Consider the following 21,309-nt stretch of genomic DNA (forward strand, 5'->3'; position numbering starts at 1 on the left):
CCTGTGAGCCAAAGATGACACTACGGTGATGGTCCAATAGCCTCTCCTTGGGCTGTAGGAAACCCCTGCCCAGCCTTGGAGGCCCAGCCAGCAGGGCGACATGCACATTCCTACCAAATCCTGAGGCTGGTTCTCATTTGAGTGAGGACACCCTATGTCCAAATACCATCCTCTACCCCACAACTCCTCAAAGTCACAAAACTCTGCCTCACTCAGCCCCCTTTCTCTTCAGGTGCTAAGATGAGCATCCATCATCTCCCACCTCTCATTCCTGCTACCCAAACCAAGTAATTCGAGTAAAACATCCCCAGCTACCATATCCACAAACCCACAACAGGTCTTCTCAAACTACATGTGGTGAATTCAATGTCCTCCCCCAATCCATTTGGGACTAGTACTTTTATAAAATACAAAATAATAAAAACTATTTTTTTTAAGATTTTATTTATTTATTCATGAGACACACACACACACACAGAGAGAAAGAGAGGCAGAGACAGGCAGAGGGAGAAGCAGGCTCCATGCAGAGAGCCCGACGTGGGACTCGATCCTAGGTCTCCAGGATCACACCCTGGGCTGAAGGCAGCGCTAAACCACTAAGCCACCCAGGCTGCCCAAAATAATAATAACTATTAAATGAAGTTTAAAAAAAAAAAAAAAAGACACACAAGTCCCAAATTTTTATTAGATTGAACAGACTTAAAGTTGGCCTGTCAGATTGTTAAAGGTTTCTAAAAATCTTATTCTCATTTTCTGTATATATCTCCTTATAGGTGAGCTATAAACAGTTCATAGACAAACCTCTGTCCGTGGATTTCACACTGAGTCACACTGCCTTACAGTAAGAAATGGAGGTTCAACACCTTCCCATCTTTCCTTCCTCTTGTTCTTCTCTATTCTGAAGCCTCCCACTGAGACCTGCAGATCTTCCATTTGGGGCAAATACTCATTTATCCTCCTCCTTTTTCTTTTATCATATTCCTTTGCCAACGGGCTTCCTCCTGACCCTCCCAAATCTCTTGGTCAAGGCTGGAAATAAAGACATAGAAATGAGTCACTGAAATAGAAGTGGCAGATAAACCCTCTGGAAAGTGGATGGAAGAAAATATCAGCTACTCATTCTCCTAGGGGGTAGCTACAGTGGGAAGCTGAATGGGAAAACAGTAGAAGAGAGAGACGTGAAAAAAAAATAGTTATTGCCAGTCACCAGACTGATTAATAACTGGGTAACAATAACAGTATTTAGATGTCAAAGGAAGATGGAATTTCTAAGAGGAAAGATATAGGGTCACAGGAAGGAAAGAAATCCAAGAAGAAGAAAACTGAGAACTCTTAACCATCTATAATTTATCAATCCATGCAGTGACTTAGTCTGTATTTGGAAATGTTAAAGAAGCTCACATCCAATATTGAACTGGGGCCCTGTTGTACAAAGCAGTCATATTTATTTTCTCTGACCTAAAACAACTATAGAAATGTGCACAAAACTGTAATAAAATTAACTACCTATCTTGATTCAAAATAATTGCTTATGACCCTAACATTTGTAAAGGCTTCTTTAATTTTTCCCTTAAAAGGAGAGAGAGGAAAGGTCATTCCAGAAAACTGATATGAAGTCAGAATGTCAGCCATGCAAACAGTGGCAGAGAAGACAGCTGGCTGGGGTCTCACAGCTAAGCACGCACTGATCACGACTGAATATTTTAAAGAGGACTAGCTGGATAGATGGTTTTTAAAGCTGTCTGCTCTACCCTAAACACTCTCTAAAAAATGAAGGCCACTAACAGCTCACTGCTGCTAATCCTTTTCTCTGGTGGTAGTTTATAATGGGAGATGAGATTCTCATCTGTCTGCAATGGTTTATCTGAAAGCAGGAGACCAGATAAATTTACACTCCCCTCAAGGCCTGCAAAACAGGGGGTGTGTTCTCAGATTTCTGCATCACCACCTTCCTGGTCTCCCAAGGGCTGAAACCTAAAGCTATAGTTAATACCTCAATCTTACCTAGCCAGGGAACACTAAACTCACCACGGTGTGGGGCAAAAGATTATTGGTAAATATTTATTGAATAAATAAAGAACCTCATCTATTCAAGTTCAAATACCCATTCACTTTATCCCAAAATACTTCTTACACATCATGTCTTTATTTTATGCCCTCCTCATTACTTCTTGTCTAAATTATGACAAGTCTCCTAAGTGACAGCTAAACTCCCAGTTCTCTGCACCCATCCATGTCCCAGTCACAGGGCTCTAATCACACAGTCGCCATATTCCTGCAGCAAAATTCTAATCTGGGTATCTTCCAGCTCTGAAACCCAAAACAAAAAATAAAGTCCACACTCCACAATCCGGCCGTTGTCTATCCTCCCCGAACCATCCCACATGACCCAGATCTGTGCACCCCTAATTCTGTACATTTTACCAGTTTTAACTACTTACTGCTCCCCAGGTACACCCCATGATTTCCTCTCCAGGGACTTTCACTCATGCAGGCCCTCTATCTACAATAATTCAAGTCTACTTTCAACTCAAAATGCCATCTCCTTCATTTAGCTTTTTCTGATTCCCTGGACTGGAGGTACTCTAACTCCTGAGGGCTCCTTTTTTTTTTTAAGATTTTTTTTTTTAAGATTTTATTTATTTATTCAAGAGAGACAGAGAGACACAGAGAGAGAGAGGCAGAGACATTGGCAGAGGGAGAAGCCGGCTCCATGCAGGGAGCCCGATGTGGGACTCGATTCCGGAACTCCAGGATCACACCCTGAGCCGAAGGCAGACACTCAACCTCTGAGCCACCCAGGCATCCCAACTTCTGAATACTCTTTAAGGCTTTACTTATAACTCTCCAATGATACAATCTCCTATTTAAATGTGCATAAAGCTTATTTTGCAATACTCTCTCCCCTATTAGGCTGTCAACACCATAGGATAAGATCTGTCTTACTCATCCTGGTTCCCCAGTGCACATAGCACAGTGCTTGGCACATGTAGGAACTCAACAAATATATTCAACTAATTTGGTGCATGTGTAAAATTAAAAATCTATTAAGATATATGTGGAAACATATATGTGGAAGCATCTATAATATACATGTACATGCATATTTATCTCTCAAATATTTGCTCAATTCTTTTCACAGGAGATTTTTTTAAGATTTTATTTACTTATTCATAAGAGACACACACAGAGAGAGAGAGAGAGGCAGAGACACAGGCAGAGGGAGAAGCAGGCTCCATGCAGGGAGCCCAATGCAGGACTCGATCCCAGGACCCCTGGATCACAACCTGAGCCAAAGGCAGATGCTCAACCACTGAGCCACCCCGGAGTCCCTCCCAGATAATTATTAACATGATCCACACATGTCCTTAATGGCAAGAAGCAAAAAACTGAATATAAAACAAAAACAAAACTCAAGCCTAAACCAAGCACATGCACCTTGTAAGGTTCTTGTAGTATAAGAACAAATTTTAGTATTTTATTTTATTTTTTTTAATATATTTTTTTTAATTTTTCATTTATTTATGATAGTCACACAGAGAGAGAGAGAGAGGCAGAGACATAGGCAGAGGGAGAAACAGGCTCCATGCACCGGAGCCCGACGTGGGATTCGATCCCGGGTCTCCAGGATCGCGCCCTGGGCCAAAGGCAGGCGCCAAACCGCTGCGCCACCCAGGGATCCCAAATTTTAGTATTTTATGAATAGATATTTCTTTGCACTTCAGTGACCACTGCCATCCCAGTTATGCTATCATTAGCCTAACTGCAATCAGCAGGATGTCACCTTGCTTCCAAAAAACCCCTGTTAAATATTCAGTACCTTTAACAATCAGTAAAAACCCAGATAACAAACAGCGCCATGCAAATCTGTGTTCCATGGAGCCTAAAGTCCTTGATGATTTTGCATAAAAAAAAAACTGAATTTTCTTTTCATGCACACTTCTCATAATCAGTTTGGATTATTTTTAATATGGAGCTCCACAAAGATCAGTTTCATTTTTCAATTCTGAAGAAAGAAGGGGTTTTACAGTTCCTGCAGCCTCAACTATATAGCTAAAAATGAACTATGATAATCTATTACTATATTATTAGTGTGAGTTTAAAAGGCTAATATGATATTGTTATTAAATTTCACGTTACTTGTGGGGTCAGGCAAGGACATAATCAAGACCCAAATCCCTGTACATTTGGGGTCTTTGCACCTAGGAGACACAATCTAGATGCCAAAAGAAACAAATCCCTTAGATGCCCTGTTTTCCCTAACTAGCTCAAAGTAAACCACATGTACATAGCTAAAAATCTTAATTTTAGGACTCCTCGGAATGTTAACAGCTACATTACCATCAAAACAAAAAGCCTTCCTTCCTACCTCTCTGGACTGTTCCTTTGAGCCCTGGCCACATTTCCCACTGCACCCTTGTCACTGAGGTAAGTTTCCTCCATCCCTACCCAACAGTTTCATGAAACATTCTATCACCACACCAGCCATGAACATGTGCAACAAGCTTCAAGTTTCCTGGGTCTCATGAAAGCAGAGCAATAGATGTGGAGGTCCACGTATGTTACTTCCCACAAAGCTGACTGCAGTCTCAGCACCTTCCCACTAACTTGATCTGCACTGATCACAATCTTCCTTCTTCCTTTTTGGGATGCCAAAGAGCCAGGAGAACTGGCCTCTCAAAGGGGAACACCAACCCAAAAGGTACCTAGGTCTCATCTATGCTCCTCTTTCCCTCTAGATTACACCCTCCTTGAAGACAAGGTCTGTGTCTTAATCAAAAGTTTATCCTTTAGTGTTTGTTGAATAAATGAACAACCGATAATAACTGGGGATCTACTGAACAGTGAAGAGCTTTAAAAATGTGTAATAACACTACATTTTTGTCTGCTAATGTCATCATTAAAAACTCAAATATGGCTCAAGATCTGCTAAGATCCCGAGTAAAAGATAAACAAGAGGGCAGTGAATCCTCAGGAAGCTCTAGGGCAAGATGCCTCAGCCTGATAATGTGGAAGATCATAGGGAAGCCTGGCACAGAAAAGATTGGGCTCCTGCCCCTCCCTTCTCAAAGGTCACTGTTGGAAATGAGCTCCAGGGCTGCACCAGGCCAGGCTCCAAACCTGAGGATTTGGTCAGAAAAAAACAGCTTAAATCCATTCTGGGCCAGTTAGTTCCTCCCCTACCGTACAGGTGACACAACACAGGCCCTCAACCAGGACACAAAGGAGGAAGTGTCATAGGCAAAGAACCCAGTTCTCCCAACAAGAAGTATAATGCTCACTGAAATATGCTGGGAAGTTAAGGAGTAGGGCTGGTTGGGAGCTTATTTCCCAGAGTGGAAGCTATCCAAGACACCAAGACTCCATATTGTAACGACAGAAGCTGGGCTCCTTTTTGACAATTTCTAACAACTGAAGCCATGGAAAAAGACATCTGTGATTTTCTCAAATTCTAGAAGCTATTCTGAAATTCCCTTCCTCAACTGGAGCTCCCAATAATGTCTACCAAAGGAGCCTATCCTCACTACTCAACCTGTGGGGTATCCAAGGCCGATAATCCTTATTCTCCCTCTCTAGCCTTGAAACTCCAGACCATGATATGTAATTTATAAAATATGACTCTTCCCCAGTTCAAGAAACCCTCATCTACTACTGGGCTTCCCTCTTCTCTCACACTACCTCTTACAAATTATGGAAATCTCAACACCAATATGTTTACCAAAGTCTGCCTGATATATTAACTCCTCCAGAAGAAACTAACACTGTATCACCAATCTTTGCCTTCCTCAGTTTTAAGTGTTTCTACGTATTATGTTGTTTTTTTTAGATTTTATGTATTTATGAGAGAGAGAAAGAGAGAAAGAGAGAAAGAGGGAGAGGCAGAGAGAGAAGCAGGTTCCATGCAGGGAGCCCGATGCAGGACCCAATCCCAGGACTCCAGGATCATGCCCTGGGCCCAAGGCAGGTGCTAAACTGCTGAGCCACCTGGGAATCCCCCATACTATTTTCTTTTTAAAAATTTGATACATGAATTGGTTTTTCATAAAAATCACCTCCAAAGAAGACAGTAAAGCATACACATTCTTCAGTTTCAAAAAAATTAAATAAAATCATATAACAGCAGTTATAACTGATCTTCTAGAAAAAACATTCTCTCAGGAATTTTTCTTAAAAGAATGAAGAAAATTTAAATGGCTAAATGAACATATTAAAAGCCTGGGAAGTGAGCAGCTTTGGTGGCTCAGCAGTTTAGCACCACCTTCGGCCCAGGGCGTGATCCTGGAAGACCTGGGATCGAGTCCCACAACAGGCTCCCTGCACGGAGCCTGCTTCTCCCTCTGCCTATGTCTCTGCCTCTCTCTCTCTCTCTCTCTCTCTCTCTCTCTGTCATGGATAGATAAATAAAATCTTTAAAATAAAAATAAAATAAAAGCCTGGGAAGAAAAAAAGTTAACCTAAGAGATTAAATAGCCTGCAAATTCTATCTGGTATAATAGTTTATAAATGAGTCTAATATACTATAAATATTATGGCACCTCTGTTATCACCACAGGAATTCTGCTTTCTACCTAAGAAAACAGCAATATATTAGAATGACCGATTAAATAAATTCACTAAACGATTTTAGAAATGCACCTTCTTCCTTAAGAATACAATTTGAACCAAACTACCATTTATAGCTTAATATTTATTTTAGTCAAGGCAAAGCAGCCTGAAAGGTAAAATGACCTAGATTAACAGAGTTTATTCTACAGCAAAGAATTTTAGGTTAATAGGCCTAGGAAAGTTTTTTCTCAAGCCACATAATTATTTTAACCAAAGTATACATAAAAGCATGATTTTGATTTTCCTATCCCTTAAATAACATTATTTGACTACTAAACTAATTCTTCATTCTTCAATAAGTTTCTATTGAGATCCTTTTTAGACTAATCTTATAATTCTTGTTTTTTAATTCCTTCTCTCTTTCCTACTAACTCCTTAATCAGAAATGTAGAACTCCTTTCTTGGGTTGTAGAAAAATGAATGTCAACTTCACCTACCAACTGCCTGGCAGGAATGAAATATACAAGCAGGAGATCCATAGTACAAATGCACGTATCATATTCTGATATTATCGGATTACTATGGTCTGTGAAGATACTCAATGAAATGCAAGTGTAAACAGAACAAACTCAATTATTTCCTGCGGTCAGTGGAAAATACATTGGACCAGGAGTCAGTAAACTCAATTTTGTTCTTGCCTGTAATACTAACTAGCTGTATGACCACAGACAAATCACTTAAGCATGGTAGATCTTAATCTTCTTCATCTATAAAATAGGAAGCTGGGACCAGATGACCTCTAAGGAGAACTTTCACCTCTTAAACAATATGATTTCATTTCCATGTCATGAATTTCTATCAACCGAGAGAATTTATGGTACTTTCCAGAAAGGTGTTTAATGATTCGCATTAACAATTTCAAAGTTTCCAAGAAACTCAGGGTGCCTGGCTGGCTCAGTCAGTGGAATATGCATCTCTTGATCTCAGAGTTGTGAGTTCAAGTCCCTCTTATGCATTGAGATTATTTTTAAAAATTTTTTAATTTTTTTAAAAAGTTTCCAAGAAACTCAAATATTAAAATTATATCATTTAAACAATCCCTTCCATCTTAGCAGGAAAAACTGCAACATATTCGCCAGATGATCTTGAATGAGTCATTTGATTTCCCCGGTCTTCAGTTTCCTTATCAAAAAACAAAAAAACAAAAAAACAAAAAAAAAAAAAAAAAACTATCCCTAACTGGATTTTCCAGAGGCTCATCCAAGACAGTTTTTTGAAAAAATTTTATAAAACTGTCAAATGCAAAGTTTCACCATTTCACATGGGCCTCCTTCTTCTAGGAGCATTTAATGCAGGGACCTTACAAGAATCAACAATATTTTTGCTACCAAGAGGCACATGTATATCTCACTTCAGGAGTACACTTTATAACAAGATGAACACTTGCAGAAGCATTAAGATACAATGCCTGGGTGGCTCAGTGGTTAAGCGTCTGCCTCCAGCTCAGGGCATGATCCTGGAGTCTTGGGATCAAGGGCCACGTCGGACTCCCTGCATGGAGCCTGCTTCTCCCTCTGCCTGTGTCTCTGCCTCCCTCTCTCTCTCTCTCTCTCATGAATAAATAAAATCTTAAAAAAAGATACAACACGTGTAATTTTCAAAGTGTCCTAATTTGGTTTTTGTTTTGTTTTTTTGTTTTTTAGGATTTTATTTATTTATTCATGAGAGACACAGAAAGAGAGGCAGAGACATACATAGGCAGAGGGAGAAGCAGGCTCCCTGTGGGGAGCCTGATGTGGGGCTGGATCAAAACCTGAACTGAAGGCAGTTCAACCACTGAGCCACCAGGAGCCCCTCAAAATGTCCTAATTTGAATGTCTTCCATGCAGCACCAAAATTTTCCTCCTATATTTACTGTTTTCTTTTTCTTGATGGATTATTACTATTCACTTACGAAAGTAGAACAATTGGGAAATAGAATATATAAAGAACAAACCATAAGTCTACCTTTTTATGTATTTCCTTCCAACATTTTTCTTACACACAGGCTATTTCTTCATAGTTCTGATCACACACATTTCCATATTTTGCTTTTCACCTGACACTAGTTCTTTCATGTTATAAATTCTCCTTAAGTGGCACTTTTAAGGGTTATACAATAGTCTTTTAGGTTGCTCTCAAAAATAACAAGAGCTTGTACTTACTGGTATTTCTATGTGCCAAGCCCTATTCTAAGTGCTTTATATGCATGTGCTCACTTAATCATCACAGAGATCTAAAAGATAAGTGCTATCATAACGTACTTTCTCAGGGTGAAAACTTCATCCAGAACCCAAGTTCTTATCCACTATATCCCACTACCATCCCTAAAAAGAATAATCCCCCTATCAACAGAAACTTGGTTATAGCACCATCTTTTCTATATTGTAGAATTCAGGAACTAAAGATCTGAAACTTAACATATTCCTGAAACAAAAGAGAATGATTTATTAAAGCATCTATAAGGTCTTAAAACTTTTTCATGAACAAAATACTGCTTATACTTCTTTTAAAGTAAATCATTCTGTATATACTGTTTATAATCTCTTCTTAGCACAGTAAACATCTTTCCCTAGAACACTACTATATCCACACAACAGAACACGTTATCTCTGTTAAGACAAAATGTATGAAGGGGCGGCTGGGTGGTGCAGTCAGTGAAGCATCTGACTCTTGGTTTCAGCTCAGGTCATGATCTCAGGATCCTGAGATACAGTCCCACATAGAGCTCCATGCTTAGCAAGGAGACTGCTTGAGAGTCTCTCCCCCTGCCCCTACCTCTATTTTCTCTCTAGAATAAATACATCTTAAAAAACAAAACAAAACAAAAAAGACAAAATAGAGTATGTGAATGTCAAACTAAGAACATAAGTTTCAAAATAAACTTGAGAATAAAGAGATCAGTGGAGACCCTAGGCAGTTCATAGATACCTGCTTCTAGATTTACTCTCAGAGAATCTAGTTAACATTCAATAAATGCTAATCTATAATAAATAAATGAGCCTGTCTCGAACAGAAGCAGTGACCTAGCCAGCCTCCCTAAGCAGACACACCCAGGCACTATCTTAATTGTATTTATCCCTGCCAAATTCAAACAAAGGGGGCAGAGAGATTCAAACACACCATTTGGCTTTACATAGTTCTGATCTGATAATAAGTCTCCTTGCTACCTATTCACTGATAAGGACTCAGCGAGTCCTAGAGAAAAAGTGACAGAGATATAAAAGAAATAGAAACAACTTCATTGTCCACATACTTCTTGATGGTTTGCAAAACTCATGATTCAACTGAATGGAAGGCACTTCCAGTAGTTTTTATTGTTTGTATTTTTATTTGATTTCATTTTGTTTTCACATGAGTTGGTTACTAAATCCCTAACACAAGATATTAGATCAGTGTGTTATTTTACACGCTGAAGCTCTAAAGAGTTGGTCAAAACAAACGGTCCTAAAAAAGGAAATGAAATCTTACTTGTACCAAAATGCACCGCTGCTTTCAAAAACAGTGCAAAGATCATACAGATTTACTGACAACCTGACCAACTTTCTCTAAACTAAAACACAGGGCCAGCCCCAAAATGATACATTCTTTCCTGAGAAAATCTCACCAAATTATCAGGTGGCAATGAGAAATTAATGACATAATGAAATTGAGACTTAGGAAAACTAACCCAGAGGGAGGTGGGCTAGAATGAAATAAACAGAAATGGGTACAAGGGAAGGGAAATTAAGAGCAATGGGGAATCAAAAAAGGATGAAAAAACTGAAACAGTGAGGAAGAAGTCTTCAGGAGTCATTCATTCACCCACAAAATAGTCATCGAATCCTACTATAAGCCAGGCACTAGAGGAACAGAGGTGAACAAACAGTCCGATGAGGAAAACAGACACTAAACAAATGTACACACAAAGATATAAATCGTGCTAAGCGGGACAGAAGAAAAGAACAGGCAGGGCCTGTTTCAGTTTGGGTGGATAGGCATCTGTGAGGCAAGGGCATGTAAGTACAGTTCTAAAGACCTAGGGGAGTGGCCTGGTAGATGAGGAAGGAGGCAAGAGGTGATGATTATCCCAGAGAGAGCTAAGAGCTTCTGCCAAGGTCCTAGGGTACAAGAGAGCCTGACATCCGGAGAACGTTAAAGCCAGGCCAGTGAGCAACAGCAGAGTGGTGCCTGATAAGCAAAGCACCTTACAGTGGGAATAAGGGAAGAAGCTCCCATTCCAAGGACAGCAGGAAGCAATGTGTGTTAAGGATTCAGAGTTAAAGCCTTAAGGATAGGGTAAGAAAGGCAGCAAAGGGACCAGACAAGAGGGCCAGTGGCAGGGACCAAGATAAGGGCAGGAGACTAGGCGAAGAGGATGACAGGTCTGTAGTCATGAGTGCAGCTCACAGCTTACCAAAGATTTTAGCTCTCCCTCCAGGTATATAGATAAGCCTGTACTTCTCTACCCTTGGAGCTAAGTGTGGCCTTGAGTCAATGGAAGGAAGCAAAACTGACTGGGTGAAAGTGTCAGAGCCTACAAGGGAGTCCCCACACTCTCCTCCTCCGCCCCCCACCCCACAGGACATACCACAGTCAAGATGATGGCTGTCCCATCTACCCAGGTCCTAGGGTATGGATAACATGACCCCAGCCATCCTCGACAGACAGGCAGCACTGGGAAGACCTTTCTGAGCCACTGAGGTTTTGGGAGTCATTAGCTCACAAGGACTGAAGCAGACACAGAATACAATGGATGCAGTGAGGACAGATGAGAAAGGCAAAAGGAGAAGACCAGAAGAGACAAGGAGGAATGAGAGATTTCAAAGTCGGTGACCATGACCATGACACCTATTGCTAAAGAAAAGAACACTAGGGATCCCTGGGTGGCGCAGCGGTTTGGCGCCTGCCTTTGGCCCAGGGCGCGATCCTGGAGACCCGGGATCGAATCCCACATCAGGCTCCCGGTGCATGGAGCCTGCTTCTCCCTCTACCTATGTCTCTGCCTCTCTCTCTCTCTCTCTCTCTCTCTCTGTATGACTCTCATAAATAAAAAAAAAAAAAAAAGAAAAGAACACTAAAAGGATGGCTGGTTTGGTATGAAAAGTGGCAAACTGTGTATCACAGATGCTGAACGTAAGCGACCAGTAGGACAGCCAAGTGCACATGTGACACAGGTTAGTGGACAAGCAGGCCTCAGCTGCGGAAACTGAGGTATAGACTCAGAAATCACAGTAAAGGCGTGGCACTTCCTCCAGGAACACCTCTGGGTGGTGAGGGTAGCAAGGGGACAGAGTGAAGACTAGAACATGGAGGAGAAACAGGGAAGAGCAAGCAGGATGGCTGAACAGCACGAAATGCTGCAGACCAGTATGTGGAAGGGGTAAGGACTGAGAGGCTACCCCACACCAAGGACAGAAGCCAGGCTGCAGGGGCACAATCCAAGGTAACACCGCGGTCACTAGCAAAGAGGTACCAGAACCCAAACAGCCAGGCCCAAGCTCATGAGCAAAACCACAAGCCCTCCGCCTTCCAGTGATGCAAGGGAAGAATTTTATCATCATTACTCTTCTAAAACAAAACATAATGGCATAATAAACACTCCACATTACACAATTTATTTAGACTACTGTCAGGACCTTTAGATCGTTTGCTGTTGGTCAGTATTTCACATTTTCTGCCCTGAACAGTCAGCATCGTGACCTCAGACACTGAACTGAATGCACATTTCAGGTGAATCCTGAGGAGAAACTCCCACAATTAAAAGCACTGGATGAAAGATTGGGAGCATGTTCAAGTGTTTGATATGTAGCCCAACTACAAAAAGACTGTACCACTCATCATGCTATAAAATCCAGGAGACAGGGGATCCCTGGGTGGCTCAGGGGTTTCGCGCCTGCCTTTGGCCCAGGGCGTGATCCTGGAGTCCCGGGATTGAGTACCGCATCGGGCTCCCTGCATGGAGCCTGCTTCTCCCTCTGTGTCTCTGCCCCTCTCTCTCTCTTTCTCTCTCTATGTCTATCATAAATGAATAGAAATGGATCTTAAAAAAAAAAAAAATTCCAGGAGATACATTTCTCATTCAACGCCAAGCAAATGGAGTCCCCGGAGTTGTGAACTGGGATAATCCTGCAATTAGGAGTCACCGATTCACCCATCCTTGCAAATACCTTTTCTATCTTTGTTAATTTACAAATTGATCAAGGAAAAATAACAACTTGTTTTTTTTTTTTTTAAAGAAAGCTACTTTGGGGATCCCTGGGTGGCGCAGCGGTTTGGCGCCTGCCTTTGGCCCAGGGCGCGATCCTGGAGACCCGGGATCGAATCCCACATCAGGCTCCCGGTGCATGGAGCCTGCTTCTCCCTCTGCCTGTGTGTCTGCCTCTCTCTCTCTCTCTCTGTGACTATCATAAATAAATAAAAATTTAAAAAAAAAAAAATAAAGAAAGCTACTTTATTTTTTTTTATTTTTTTTTTATTTTTAATTATTTATGAGAGGCACACAGTGAGAGAGAGAGAGAGGCAGAGACATAGGCAGAGGGAGAAACAGGCTCCATGCACCGGGAGCCGGACGTGGGATTCGATCCCGGGTCTCCAGGATCGCGCCCTGGGCCAAAGGCAGGCGCCAAACCGCTGCGCCACCCAGGGATCCCAACAACTTGTTTTAATTAATGTTTCTCTAGTCATTAGCAAGGTTGAACATTTTTTATTTTTGTCTGCTCTTCATTGACTAATAATCACACTCCTTTCTTTGAAAAATTGCCTATTAATGTCCTTTGCCATTTTTCTACTGGAGTGTTTTTCTTTTTGTAATTGATTTGTAAGAACTCTCAATATATTTTTAAAAACTTAATATTGTTGGACACCTGGGTGGCTCAGTAGTTGAGCTAGTTGAGTGTCTGCCTTTCGCTCAGGTCCTGATCCCAGGGTCCTGGGATCGAGTCCCGCATCGGGTTTCCCACAGGGAGCCTCTTTCTCCCTCTTCTGGTGTGTCTCTGCCTCTCTGTGTCGCTCATGAATAAATAATCTTAAAAAAAAAAAAGTAATGCTGTGACTGAAATATGGACATATATAAATAGAGTGCTTAGTGCTTCTAAGTTTATTGACTTAAATTTATGGTACTATTTGTTACTCATAGAACAGAGGTTTGAGTGTTTATGTGGGAAGGCAATAGGCGGAATGGTTAGGAACACGTGGTCTCAAGCCACAGTGCCCAGGTTCAAGACCCAAATCCTTCGCTTACAGCTCCGTCACCTTGTGGTGACTTACCCTCCCATGCATGAAGCCCTAACACATGTCCTAGGGCACAGTAGGTACTCAATAAATCCTGGATCCAGATATATTTAGTCAAGATAACCAATCTTTTCCTTTATTAACATAAGCAAGACCTTGCATTTGTTAAAAACTATCAAGTGACTTAAATATATTGCCTTATTTAATCTTTATTTTAAAAACTCTCAAAGATAATAATATCTAATAATCCCAATTCTCACTGAGGAGCAAACTGAGGCTTCAGTGAAGTAAACTACCCCAAGGCCTCAGCTCACTAGTGGCAAAGTCACAGCTCACTCCCCAACCCTAAACCAAACTGGTTTTTCCTTTAATACTTTAAAAATCCCTCTCTACCCTTACATGATTATTCACCCATGCTCCTTTCATTTCACACGTAACTCTTATATTTAGTTATAATTTATTTTAGTGTAAAAGGTGGGCTCCAACATTGTTTTTTTGCAGCAGGATTTACTGAATGGTGTGCACCCACCACATTTGATACTCCTCCTATGACACCCTAAATGTTTACACAACAGAGGCTTATTCAGGGTTTTCTTCTCTTGCCACATATCTTTCCCCCTGTCGCTGGGCCTGCATGACACAGAATCATCACATTATTTACCCCCAAGACTACACTTAAGAGAAGATGTCTCTAAGAAGCATATATTCATAGGCTGTTATGAACCTCTTTCCTAAACCATGTTTCAAAGAGACAAGGAAGGGGCAGCCCCGGTGGCACAGTGGTTTAGCGCCGCCTGCAGCCCAAGGTGTGATCCTGGAGACCCGGGATCGAGTCCCACATCGGGCTCCCGGCATGGGGCCTGCTTCTCCCTCTGCCTGCTTCTCCCTCTGCCTGTGTGTCTCTCTCTATGAATAAATAAATCTTTAAAAAAAAAAAATAGAGAGAGAGAGAGAGACAAGGAAGGGGCACCCGGGTGGCTCAGTCAGTAAAGCATCTGACTCTTGATATTGGCTCAGGTCTATGATTTCTGGGTTGTGAGATCAAGCCTTGAGCCAGAGACTCCACATTAGACATGGGGCCTGTTCCCTCTGTCCCTTCCCTCTTTCTCTCTCTCTCTCCTACTCTCAAAAAAAAAAAAAAAGAAAAGAAAAGAAAAAGAATTTATTTCGTGATGAACTCTCAGCCAGTCTTTGAAACTATTCCCAAAATTAGCCCATGTACCTCTCAAAACTTCTCTTCCTTCCTCCTAAAACTTACCTGTCTTTGCCCAAGCTGCTCTGCTCTTTCTTGGCCTACCTGGGCATTCTAAGCATTATTTCAATCTCTCATTCTTTTCTGGAAAAAAAGTCCCCCTTATCTCTGCATCTTCCAGGTTCCTTTCAGTTTTTCATAACACTTTCCCACCTACACCAGTTCTGTCATTTCAACTTCCTCTATTCGCTGACCCACCCATTTGACCCTTTAAAAGTGCTCCTTTGTATTGTGATCCACCTTTTTGTAAACTACTGACCTGTCCACCTGTTTGGATCCTAAACCCTTAAGATGAGGGCTTGCTAGAACACAGCAGCACATCCCAGCACCCAACAAAGAGTCTCAGCACAGAGAAGGCACTCAGTCAACGTGGATAAAGATTTCACAATTCCTTCCCTCCCTTTTCACATTCAAGGCATTACTAATGCCCTCCCATCTCCTAATATTCAAATGGACTAGAAACCAGAGAAATAGAACCTGTTGTTGATTATCTACTGGGAGATGGGCCTCCACCCAACTTCCTCTGTTTTGGGACGTTTCTGTTTGTTGGGACTCCCTCCACAAGAGGGTGAAGAAAGACAGTGAGGTGATGCTCAAGCCAGTTTGGTTGTAGATTTACCAACATATCTGATTGAAAATTACCACCAAAATGAGGTTTTATCTTACCTGAAGATTTCAAAGAACACCACCACTTGTCTCACATTACCCCAGGTAATACTGGAACCTTGAATTGGCTGACCTGAGAGGGTGAGGAAGGCTCCAAGCACATACTCCAGGACGGAATCATCCCACACCTTCTGCCCATTCTCCTCCAGTAACAAATTGGGAAAATTTAGTGACCTGACTTGGTTTCATTTCATTTCATACTGCTGGATCTCCAAGGAGTATGGAAGGAGCATTTGAAGCTGAACCTCCTGAGATAAGATCAGTAAGGAAATTGGAAGCCACGTGACTTAGGAACCAAAACTCAAGGGTGTATAGCTGGTAAACCCATGCAATGGCCTGTGTCATAATATTTACACAAATCTTTCAGAGAAAGGATATTTTTAGGCCTTATATGGCATACTCTGTTAGATCTAGGCCATTACGATGCTGTTTTAATAAATCTGAAAGACCCAAAGTAAAATGCTTTGGGAGCTCCAAAAGCAATCACAACTCAACCCTGCTCAGAGAAGTCTTTCTTCTGAGCTTGCATAGTTATTTTGAATGCACTGCCCTCCTGACTATTCTAAATCATGGAAAGCTAATTCTGGAATTGTGAGGATTCTTCTTTCATTACCCCAAATCATAAATTCCCTTTCCTACAGTACCTTTACTACTCATAAGAGTCTTAAAATTCAAGCACACTGATAAGGAAAGGGACTCTAGGAACAGACCCTCATTTAATATAATAGAGCCCTGAAGTGCCAGGGTGGCTTAGTTGGTTAAGCATAGGAATTTGGATTTTAGCTCAAGTCATGATCTCAGGGTCCTGATATCAAGGCTTATGTTAGGCTCCTCCACACTCAGCGGGGAGTCTGCTTCTCTCTCTCTCTCTCTCTCTGCTTCTGCCCCTCCCCCTGCTTGCACTCTCTCTAAAATAAATAAATAAATCTTTAAAATACATATGTGTGTGTTTTAGAACTTTGAAGTTCAGAGAAGTTAAGCAACAGCCCAGCATGACTTTTTTTTTTTTTTTTAAGATTTTACTATTTATTCATGAGACACAGAGAGAGGCAGAGACACAGGCAGAGGGAGAAGCAGGCTCCAAGTAGGGAGACTGATGTGGGACTTGATCCTGGGACTCCAGGATCACACCCTGAGCCAAAGACAGACCTCAACCGCTGAGCCACCCAGGTGTCCTTTGTTAATTTTATTGTAATAGCATTATACTTCTGTACAAAATATCTCCATTTTTAATCGTACATACTAGATATGCGGGGTGAAAGGACAAGAGGCTTGGAATTCATAATCTCTCTCTCTCTCACACACACACACACATACACCAAAGGGACAGTTAAAGTTAGGTAAAATCTTGATAGTTATTGAATCTGTGATGGATTATATGAGCTCATTATACTATTCTCTACACTTTTTTGTATGTCTGTTTTCAAGCTCTTCAAATTAACCCAAAATCATCTTTAAAGGCCTGAAAACCTGAGGCTATGAAAAATGAAGTTATCGATGAAAAATTTATGAGCATATCTCACTTTTAAGTTTGTTAAGTAGCAGCTTTTATTACCCACTGAACTATTTAATTTTGCTGTTTCTGATCTCACTACCAGCCACTCACCAATGCTAGAAGAATGGGAAGAGTCGTTAAACCCATACCCTATTCATATTAAATTTTAGTACATCTGCGAAATTGCTTTATTGGTCAGCTAGTTTAAGAATATTCATTGAGCATTTACTATGCTGTAGGCATTGTATTAGCACTAACCTAAGTCGTCAAAGACAGAACAGAGAAATACTTCCATCGAAGCATGGATGGATAGGCCATAGGATTCCAAACCCTGGCTTGGTTGCTGTTCAGCCTCCTGCAAGGATCAGGGAGCCCTTCTTATTATATTCTCCTACAATAAAGCCAAACCAGAACTTAGGTGGCAGGTGCACCTGCTATGGCTTCCTGACGGACACTGGGGAGCAGCAAGAAGAAGCAAGTGGTAGTAGAGTACCCGGCAGGAGATGAAGGGAGTGAGGTTTATGGGTAATTTTTAGTATCTGTAAGCTATCTCAAATTCCTCCTTCCGCAATGCAGAACCATTGCAACGCACTTCCCATTCACCCAGGGAGTCCCTCAAGCACCCTAGTGACTACACCTGCTTTCCTGCAAATTTTTTTTGTTTCATGAGACAAGTGACCACTGATAGACAACACTAAGAGGTGAGACACCAGCCAGGCGTCTGACTGTTCATGATGGAAGGTGTCTAAAGAAAACAGATGTACTGTTAAAGTGTCATGAGGTAACACGGAAGTGTGTCATACCTGGAAATGGACACTTCGAGGTCACTATCAGTAGGCCCACCCTCCAATAGGAAGGGCAGGTACTCAAGGAATGCTGCACATCTACATCTGTTGCAGTGTTGTGCCTATTTTGGAACTTCTGTGTTCGACTTAATGGTTATGAAACCAGTACCTCCTCTGCAGTTCAGGTCTGCCAGAACTTTGGAAATCATGGTACAGTCATGTTTTACTTACTCTTCTTTTGCCTCAAGTCTCTAATGAGGACATTAGCCCTCAGTTAAAAGAACTAAATTTCACATGAGAACGAAAGCCACAGATTTTGCAGGCTTTATCCTTAACATGCACACAATGGCAAAAGTCAAAAAGATGCAGAAAGTCCTCCTTAGACTAAGGGAAGAGAAGTCAGCTTGGGTTATGGAGGAGAAGCCAGGTTCTGGTCTTTTCCCAACCCTGCTCTACTCCTACCATCAACTGGTCAAGTTCAGTAGAAAAGAAAAATAAAATCCCTGTATATTATTGGCGGACTGACTGGAGTTTGAGGAATCTGGGGTGAGTCTGAAGAGCTGTCAAGTGGGAGAAAAATCAAACTAAGCAAGCTGTATATGGATATCGGCAAAGCTTCAACTCCGAACTCCACAAATAATCATTCATGTCATCCTGTGTCTGCCCAGGAAGGGCATCTATCTGCCACCAGAAAGATGGCCCGGCTCCTGTCTCAAGGGTCCCACACTCAACGGGACAGTACCCCACACACAGCGTCACAAAGCACAGAGAATCACTTCCACGCCGCAGGAAGATGAGCGGTTCCAACAACCAGCACGAATCACCCGCCCACAAACAAGCCCCTTTCCAGAAAACAAACGCCAACAACAATGCAAGGAGCAGCTAAAAGTTTCCAGCTGCCCGGGAAAACATGCTGCCATCCAAAGTCGCTCCTCTCCCTCACCATCCAAGTGATCTGGGTGTACTACGTTTCCAAATATAGCAGGACCAGCTCTGGCTAAGGAAAAGTCGATTTAAGACTTCATCTCCCTGCACCCAGGGGCCAATTCTTTAAAGATGTTCTGCTATGACCAGATGAACATTGGGACTGTTTGCTTCATTTGCTGCATGCAAATCCCCAAACTTCGTAGTAATTTGCACAAATGCTGAAATTACCAAGGGATTCTATCACGCCCCCTACCCCTTGGTAAGCGGAGGCCAAACCTCAGGAAGCCGGTTTCGGGGTGGACGGAGGGGGGGGGGCGGAACCGCTTCCTTTCTGGAGTTCAGCCCACCCAAAGGGTGCGCAGGGCCACCCCTTACCTTGAGTCACCGACTGGAAATGGAAGCCCCCACTCGTCCACCCCCCTGCAGCCCTGCAGGCCACAGGTGCCAAGACCCTCCGGAATACCGGAAGAGCAGGGAGGGGGCTGCAGGAGGAATGGGGGGCAACCGAGCGTAAAGCCCCGAGTGGCAGAGGAAGGTAAACTTGGCGGGGGCGTGGGGGTTCCCCCATCCAGGGAGGGAGGTGGCCCTCTCCGTCCCTAGGGATTTCCCAGGAGGGAAGGGGGGCAACAGTGGGGAGACGACCCCCAGACTCGAGGTGGGGAGATGCAAGTTGCCGCCCTACAGGGTTTTCCCTTCTCTCCGGTCCCCATCCACCACCTCTTACTCCCGCAGACCCGGCAGGGTCGTGCGGCTCGGCCTGGGCCCGGCCGGTCCGGAGGAGGTGGAAGGCGGGGGCCGGCCGCCCGCCGCGCCCAGCCGCGGGTCCCGCACTCACCAGAAGCACGGAGCCGCGCACCACCTCCGACACGCTCTGCCGCAGCTCGGCCGCCGTGCCCGGCTTACTCAGCGCCCGGGTGAACTTCCGAGTCTCCGCCGCGGTAGGGAGCAGCGGCGGCTGCGACATCCTCGCCGTCCCCGCCGCGCCGGCTCCCGCGGTCCGGCCCGGCCGCGCCGCCGCCAGGTGCGCCCCGGGCGCCCGGCCTGGCCCGCCCGCAGCTCCCCGCGCCGCCGCCCGCCCCGCGGCCGCGCCCTCCGCGCCGGCTCACGCCCCGAGGCGCCCCCCGAGGCGCCCCCCGAGGCGTCCGCGGCCCCCCGCGCTCGGAGCAGCGCCCGGGCTCGCTAGGGGCGACCGTGAGTGTGGCAGCGGCGGCACCCCCATGCCACCAGGCTCCCGCGCCGGCCGCTCGCCGGGCCGCCTCCTCGGGGCGGGGTGTCCGGCGCGGCGCGGGGCGGGGCGGGGCGGGGCGGGGCGGGCGGAGGAGGGGCCGGCGCGGCGGGCCGGCGGGCGGGCGGACGGGCAGGTCGGCGGCGGGGGGGCAGGTCCGCGGCGGGACGGGCGGCGGGACGGGCGGGGGCGCCCGCGCTGCGACCGCCCTGCTCCGCGAAGCCCCGAGCGGAGGCCGAGCGCGCACGACCCGGGGCTGCGGCGGGACCGAGCTCCCGAGCCCGGCGCCTGTGCGCTGGGCCCCCCCCGGCCGGCGGCACCACGCCCCCCGTGCGCCCGGGGCCGCGGAGGCTTCGGGGAGGCGGCCTTCCTGCGGGCCGAGAGAGCACGCAGCCCTGGGACTCCTCGGGCCCCCGAGGCGCGGCGCGGCCGGTGCGGAGCGCCCCGCAGATGCCGGCCCGCGGCGGCGACCTGCTGCGTCACCTCGGGCGGGACCGAAACTTCCGAGCCTCGCCCAGCTCTTGTGTCAAGTGAGGACCGGCAGTGACCCGCTGTCCGATGGGCCGAAGGGGCGCGCCCAGCCTTCCCGCCGCCCCTCCGCAGCCGGCCGGGACCGCGGGACGCCGAGCCCGGGAAACCCAGGAGCGCCGGCCTGCGAGCCCAACGCGGCCCGCGAACTGGCGGCTGCCAGCGACAGCCACAGCCTTTCCCACGTCCCATCCCTACGGGGCCTCGTCAGCTTTACCCCTCTTCTCGGACGAAACCCTCAGCAGCCTAACTCTGACCCCGGGGGGAGAGGGCGCGCGGGGAGGCGGGGGAGTTTGCGCTGGGTCCCCGCGCATGCTCAGACGGCTGGGTTGGGGCGGGTGCCCGGGGCGGGGAGCCCGTCTTTAGGGCGGCTCTGCTGATTGGCCGGTGTGCGCGGGCCACGCCCACTGCCTGCTGACGGACAGCGCCTTACCTGCCCGGGCGGATTCCGCCGCGCTCTGGGGCGGCTTGGGGCAGGCCTTCGCCGGACTCGCGGGGGACGCTCCAGCCCGAGTTCCCGGAGTCCCGCCTGGAGGGAGGCCGCCCGTCGCGTCCTGCCCCTGCGGAAAGCCAAACACTGGCCTAACTGGGGGTCTTAAAGCGGCGGGGAAAACTATCAGTCTCGTCCAGAAAG

At 45.1% G+C, this 21,309-nt stretch overlaps 1 protein-coding gene across 8 annotated transcripts in view; it reads right to left on the reverse strand.

Annotated features, from left to right (window-relative positions):
• The window catches only part of DOCK9 (dedicator of cytokinesis 9), a 281,426-nt gene extending 261,479 nt beyond the window's left edge, over positions 1-19,947 (reverse strand). For 7 of the 8 annotated variants that reach the window (XM_072760929.1, XM_072760924.1, XM_072760905.1 and 4 more), the window contains exon 1: positions 19,758-19,944. In XM_072760929.1, the coding sequence (XP_072617030.1) occupies positions 19,758-19,886 (129 nt within the window). In that variant the 5' untranslated portion in view covers positions 19,887-19,944. Of the gene's footprint in view, positions 1-19,757 lie in introns of all 8 variants that reach the window. The other variant, XM_072760931.1, reaches the window with a different exon arrangement.
• Positions 19,948-21,309: the final 1,362 nt, after the last annotated feature.

This window comes from Vulpes vulpes, chromosome 6, assembly GCF_048418805.1.
Source record: "Vulpes vulpes isolate BD-2025 chromosome 6, VulVul3, whole genome shotgun sequence".
Classification (NCBI taxonomy): domain Eukaryota; kingdom Metazoa; phylum Chordata; class Mammalia; order Carnivora; family Canidae; genus Vulpes; species Vulpes vulpes.